At 56.7% G+C, this 6,816-nt stretch overlaps 1 protein-coding gene across 1 annotated transcript in view; it reads right to left on the bottom strand.

Annotated features, from left to right (window-relative positions):
- TSPAN32 (tetraspanin 32) overlaps positions 1 to 6,569 on the bottom strand; it is a 33,648-nt gene extending 27,079 nt beyond the window's left edge. Inside the window, exons 1-3 of the mRNA XM_075712578.1 lie at positions 6,498 to 6,569; positions 4,320 to 4,434; positions 2,902 to 2,999 (exon numbers count right to left, since the gene is read on the bottom strand). Of these exons, the coding sequence (XP_075568693.1) occupies positions 2,902 to 2,999; positions 4,320 to 4,434; positions 6,498 to 6,563 (279 nt within the window). The 5' untranslated portion in view covers positions 6,564 to 6,569. The remainder of the gene's footprint in view (positions 1 to 2,901; positions 3,000 to 4,319; positions 4,435 to 6,497) is intronic.
- Between the last annotated feature and the right edge of the window lie 247 nt (positions 6,570 to 6,816).

Genomic DNA, 6,816 nt, shown 5'->3' on the forward strand with positions numbered 1-6,816 from the left:
GAGCGGGGAGCGGGGCGGGGAGCGGGGATTGCGGGGCGGGGGGCGGGGAGAGGGGAGCGGGGCGGGGCGGGGAGGGGGGAGCGGAGCGGGGAGCGGGGCGGGGAGCGGGGAGCGGAGCGGGGCGGGGAGGGGGGAGCGGGGAGCGGAGCGGGGATTGCGGGGCGGGGAGGGGGGAGCGGAGCGGGGAGCGGGGCGGGGAGTGGGGAGCGGGGATTGCGGGGCGGGGAGGGGGGAGCGGGGCGGGGAGCGGGGAGCGGGGATTGCGGGGCGGGGGGCGGCGAGCGGGGAGCAGGGCGGGGAGGGGGGAGCGGGGATTGCGGGGCGGGGAGGGGGGAGCGGGGATTGCGGGGCGGGGGGCGGGGAGAGGGGAGCGGAGCGGGGAGCGGGGAGGGGGGAGCGGGACGGGGAGCGGGGAGCGGAGCGGGGCGGGGAGGGGGGAGCGGGGAGCGGAGCGGGGATTGCGGGGCGGGGAGCGGGGAGCGGGGCGGGGAGCGGGGATTGCGGGGCGGGGGGCGGGGAGAGGGGAGCGGGGCGGGGAGGGGGGAGCGGAGCGGGGAGCGGGGCGGGGAGCGGGGAGCGGAGCGGGGCGGGGAGGGGGGAGCGGGGAGCGGAGCGGGGATTGCGGGGCGGGGAGGGGGGAGCGGAGCGGGGAGCGGGGCGGGGAGTGGGGAGCGGGGATTGCGGGGCGGGGAGGGGGGAGCGGGGCGGGGAGCGGGGAGCGGGGATTGCGGGGCGGGGGGCGGGGAGAGGGGAGCGGAGCGGGGAGGGGGGAGCGGAGCGGGAAGCGGGGCGGGGAGCGGGGATTGCGGGGCGGGGGGCGGGGAGAGGGGAGCGGAGCGGGGAGCGGGGATTGCGGGGAGCGGGGCGGGGAGCGGGGCGGGGAGCGGAGCTCGGCGGGGCGGGGAGCTCGGCGGGGAGCGGGGAGCGGGGCGGTGAACGGGGAGCGGGGCAGGGTGCGGGGCCCGGGGCGCTCGGCGGGGCGGGGTGCGGGACCCTGGGCGCTCTCCAGCGGCGGAGGCGCAGCCCCGACGGCCGGTGCCGGGGAAGCGCGGCGGTGGAGCCGCCCCTCGCTCGGGTGCGAGCTGGCCCCTCTCCCTTGCACCCTCCGCTGCACCTTCACACGCCCTGCGGGCCCCTCACGCTGCGGGGACGGTGGGAACGGAGCTTGAAGGCAACCGAGGGGCATCCCGTTATCCCCTGCTTTGGGCCGAGTGGGAGGGATGCCTCATTGCCGCGGGGAAAGCACCTCGCACCCTTCCTCCTCTGGCCGCAAGGGGATGATCTCGTGTCTTCACTGCCGTGGTATCATCAGAGATCCAAAATGAAGACGGCCACCTCCCCCAGAGGACCCAAACTGTGAATGCTAAAGCAAAGTGAACAGGACGCCCTAGGAGCCACAGAGAAGAAGTAAATAGCTAGTTTGGGGTTTCTGCCAACCAGGGGTTTCTTTGGTGGCCAGAGCTTGGCTGTGTTACACCAAACTGGTTGGGCTTGGGGAGTCCGGAGGGGGGGGGGCTGGAGGAAGGGAGCTGCTTGTCCTCACTCCCACAGCGAGGGGAAAGGAGAGCAGCATCAGGTGGCTCTTGGAAGAGGAACAGCAATGTTGGAGTTTGCTGGATATGTTTTTCTTCAACTATCCCTTCAGGAAACAGTTATAATTTTAACAACCTAGTGGCATGTCCCAAACCATACTGTGCACGGAGTAAGGCAACCAAATAAACAAGAGTTCAACTATATTTTCAGGCAGCCCTGACAACCTCCTGTAGCCTCTACATGCCCACCTCTTGTTTTAGATGCGGTAATTGTAGGCACACACTATACTTCAGCAGAAGAGAGGGGAATTACACGTACTCTGCTAGCAGTATTCATGGGAGCTGTGTCATTCAGGCCCCTTTGAGCATCTCAGAACGAGGAAGACTGCATATTGAGAAGGTGAAAACATTAACTTCAGGAGCTGCTTTGCACTAGGTTTTAAAGGTGTCGACTTCTCATTTCCAACATCAGTACTGTTTTCCCCAATTACATAGATTAGATAAATCTCTTGAAAGCTAGTTTATGACAGCAATGCAATTATTTTATATTAAATACGGCTTCATGCACAGCAGCCTACCTGTTAACTCCTGCCCTTCACACGATACGGGCAAACATGCAACGAGCGGTGCTCTTCTGCTCATCCCTCCAGTCCCGAGGCTGGGAGCTGCTCCGTTCAGGCTACGCCCTGCACGCAGGCTGTGCTTTTAAATGGAGCTGAGCTCACAGTACAGTTTACTAACACTGATATGGTCTGGGCCCAAACAGGCACTTCACTGTGGATGATGGAGAGGAGAAAGGTAGCATTTCAGCTCTTGTGGTACCCCTCCACCTTATCCTTGGAGGCTGAAACTCAGGGTCCAGCCCAAAGCCCCTGTGCCTGCTGCCTTGCTTTGTACGCTCTATACCACCACTGTAGTGGGTGTTTGCAGCAAGGGGGGAGGGAGGGGGGCTAACTTTGCTGTCACGAGTCAGAGGAACAACGTGGGAGTCAACATGGCACTGCTAAGGTTTCGCCACACAAACCATGTGTTGACTTGGTGAGAAAAGAAATATGCTGGGAATCGTCATCACTGTAATTGCTTTGGCAGATAGACACCTCCCGTTGACCCCGCTCTGAAAGCCACATACACAGCACCTTGGCAAAAGAAACAAGGTGCAGAAGGATGCAGTCCTCAGCTAGAAGAGCTCTGCAAAGTCATGCCTTTTACAAAAATGTTCCCTTGCAGCACAGGATGGAGCAACAGGACGTCCTTCCCCAGGCATGCATGCTCCTGGGCACAAGGCAAAACAGCCCCCAGCACCACATTTTAAGGGTATCAGCCTAAGGTTACAAAAAGCGCTTCCCAGGCAGTCCCTCCCCATACGCACCATGGCGGTGAGGCACTGCGATTCCCGCACTGTGGCAGCAGAGCTCAGCAGGGCTGCAAGGACCAGGGTCATGCTGAGGCAGATCCCAAAGTAGAAAGCTGGAAGGAAGTCAGATATGGGAGCTGCGGTCAGACACCAAGACTTTAGGGCTAACAGAGGCCTGGTCTGATGCTTTTCCCTAGAGAGGGACCAAAAAATGCATTTTGCGGAGCTGGTCCAGGAGGACCAGGTTGCAGAACTGAAATTGTTTTATAATTTATTCAGTACGTCCCATCTGTGTATGCTTTGCTTGTCTGGCAGGGCTGTAAACCTCTGAGCGGTTCCCACAGCTCCAGCAGAGCAAAGCATCCTAAAAGGGTGTTGGTCCACCCGACAGACCACAAGCTGTCAATTATTTCAGCACTCCGATAAGGATCCTTCTGATGTGCAGAAGCTGTCCCACGGCCCCTATCAGGACTTTGTGTGCTGCTAATCTGGTGCAACACTCGCCCTCTGGTTTCCTCCTGGCTAAGGCAGGGTCACAGCCGGTACCCCGGAGCAGGCCTCAGGGACCACAGCACTGCAAAGGGCTTTGCAACCCTCACTCAGGGCTAACCGTGCAAAGAATTAACGCTTGCAAGCAAAGCAAGTGGAAACATTGCTGGAGAGGGGTGGGTGGGAAGGGAGAGCCTGCAAGGCTGCATTAAGTGCCAATCTATATAGCCCCTGGTGTGTGCAGGAAAGGGGGAGGGCTGTACCTTAGCTTTGGACTAACATATTTTTTACACCTGCCTTGTTAAACTGAAATTGAGAACCAGGATCTAGAGAGGGTATGAGCATGTTTAAGCCCGGAGTATAGCTTGGGAGAAGCAGCAGATGCGAGTGCAGCAGAGGCAAGCAGAGTATTTTAGTATCTGGGCTGTTCTCATCAATTTGCTCTAGCCTTGTACCTGGTACTCAGCTTATATTTCTCCCTTGTGTAGGGAATCCCCCCACATTTCCTCCAAAACCAGGTATTTCCATGCGTTTCTCCCCCCAGCTCAATTTTCTATGCGCCGCTTCAACTCCTGTAACAGTCCCTCTTCCCACGCTCCCACGGCCCTTTGAGCCCCACTGCACCTTTAGGTCTGTCTTTGGCTGAGCCCTCCCTGTGCTTTCACTGCAGCACAGGGGGAAGGATGGGGAGACACTGAATAGAGGGACAGGAGCGAATGCGGCAGCCCCTGAGCACCCTGTGCTCCCACAACACCCTTCAGTGCCAGGCATGCGTGTCTGACACAGAAAAAAGTGTCTGTGGGACTGTGTTAGCCCTAGTGCATCCTCCAAAAGCCAGCCCCTGCCTCCTTCTGTGATGCCTCTGCATTTCCTTAGACTACTCTGGGGGATTTTGAAGCTCCTGGGTTCACCAAAGGTCTCACTGGGATGCGACCGCAACGTACCTGCATGGTGGATGACCCTGTAGGAGTTGCTCTCCAGAGAGATGTTGCTGATGAGGGTGAAATGGAGCCCGTAGTGGGTGACTGTGCTCAGCGTGGCAATGGACAACCCCAGCAACTGGAAAAGAGGGTTTTTAGGAAGGGATTGACAAGGCAGCAGCTCCTGCTGAGCGCACACAAAGCTTTGAGGTCTATCTGGATACTCCTGAGACCCACACAGATGCAGACAGCCTGATCATCCAAAGATTGCTGCACGTACCCCAAAATGCACATAAAAGGACAAACCCTGGACACTTAAACATACTAAAGCTTTTTTTCTCTCTTGCATAATGAGTGCGCATGACACCGCACAACCCGCAGTCTCTTGGCTGTTGTCAATGGATGAAATTCCCACCACGTGAAGACAGCCCAGAGGATCGATGCTCTTGCAGCACACCCGTGCAGTCCCACCCCGCTCTGCAGAGTACACACATGCAGTTATGAGGGCTGCCAGCTTCAAGAGTGGTGTCGGGCAGGGATGATGCTCTCTGCTTTGCTCTTTGCAATGCTAGCCCCATCGCCTGCTGTTGCTTACATTTCCTATTGTAGAGTGCAAAGAGCTGAGCCTTGTACTACTCTTAAGTAATCTGTGCTGGTTTCTGTCTCTCCAACACGCTGCCAGGCTGTCTGTGTTTCTGTCCCACCCCTGAGAGCGCTGCTATGCCTAAGGCACAGGGTGACTACTGGCATGTTACCCTCTATATTGCCCAGAGCAAGTCCAGGTGATGGAGAGGGAACATTTCTGATGGAACCTGGCTCTAGAACAGGGCTCCTTGCAGCACGACTGATGGCAGAGCTGGGACAGAGGCACCAACAGCAGGACAGTTAAAAACAGCTCCAACTCTAGCGTAATGAACCTGGAAAATACGTGAGGCCACTCCTAGGTCCCAAGACAAGGTTTCAGCATTTTGTGCCTTTCCAATAGGGAAACACAAGGCAGCTATCCCTGTGTCAAATGTGACAGTCCGGTGTCAACATAATCCCCACTGTATGACATTTTCTTCCAGAGCAGACTAATAGCTATTGCTGGAGAGTTATAGTTTCAGAGACTAAAAACATGCAAACTGTAGTATTTTCTGCTTATAAATAAGTTAATTTGTGGCACCTACTGATCCTTCATGCTGTGCATTGCTGCGTATCTCGATCCACGCCCAGCAAAATGCTAAGTGAGACACCAGTTAGCTCAGATTTCTGAGAAACACCAGTCTAAAATCCTCCCAACAGCAATAACGTGATTCTTGCCATCCATGGCGGCTGTGCCTTAGCATCTCCTCTGAATACCTTTGGTACCAATCCTCCTTTGATTTTCTCCAAATTACATATTCTGCTATTTGGAAGAGAGAACAACGTACAGCCACCACAGCCAGTGGTCCTGAAATGTTGAAATTTGGACAAACTATAAGTTCCATGTTGGCCCAAAATAAGGCATCACCTTTTAATTGCACTCTTTCCAAGCCACCAACCCTCTTTGAACTAAATACAGATTATTACTATTTTTAAGCTTGCAAGTTTTGATGAAGTGAAAAGGCAACAAGCACATACAACTTGAAAACATCCAGCAGAAGCCTTCCCCAGTTTCCACCATTTCCCATCAGCTCTAACAGCAGATGTCAGGAAGCTCCCTTTGAAAAGCTGATGAAAAGGATGCCAGAACTACTTTTGCTTTGCGGTGCGGATCCGCAGGTCTCTCACATACACTTCCATTGAAGCCTTGCAGTTTCATATCCTCACCGATCCCACCTGCAGCTGACCACCCTCCCTGCAACAAGTGTGACTGCAGCAGGTCCATCCTCCCTCTTTCGCTCCAAGGAGACAGGAGCAAACATCTTTTTGCTGAAAACCACCCATTCTGCTGGCAGCAACCTTTCCTTTCTCCTTCGAGGCAGCCACTGGGTTGTGAAAGAGCTGCAGTGGCATAACAGCCCTGAGAAACCAGAAGTCTATCAGTGGAGGGGGGGCGATGCTGGCGGCCAGCGATAACTGCCCAGGGCACAATGATAACTCAGGCGGTTGGCTTTGCTTGCCCTCCACCCGTGAAAAACAGACTGTGGGAAAACCCAGCCCCCTCCGAGCGGGGACGGGAAAGGCAACAGTTCGCCTTGCCCCGGTTCTGCAGAGATCCCCCCAAACTTGCCTGCTCACCATGACACAGAAGCTGGTCACCAGCTGCTGGCACTTGGTGGTCCTCATCCCGCACCTCAGTCCCATGGCTGCTTGTCCCCAGAGAGAGCTGGCAGTTGGTCCCTCTAGCTCTTGATAAAGCCTGGGTTTCCACCAAAGGGAGGCATGGCCACAGCGGGGCCTCTCGGGAAGTGTAGTCCCCACCACGTGCTGATGCACCTCCTCCTGCCTGATTATTAAATCCTGTTTAGAGCAGCTGCCTTCTGCCCGGGCTTTCGGTGGGCTGCTGTCAGCTCCGACTCGCAGCCAGCTGGGAAAGGAGGAAAGGCATACAGAAAAA

The sequence above is a fragment of the Pelecanus crispus genome, chromosome 6 (assembly GCF_030463565.1).
Source record: "Pelecanus crispus isolate bPelCri1 chromosome 6, bPelCri1.pri, whole genome shotgun sequence".
In the NCBI taxonomy this organism is placed as follows: domain Eukaryota; kingdom Metazoa; phylum Chordata; class Aves; order Pelecaniformes; family Pelecanidae; genus Pelecanus; species Pelecanus crispus.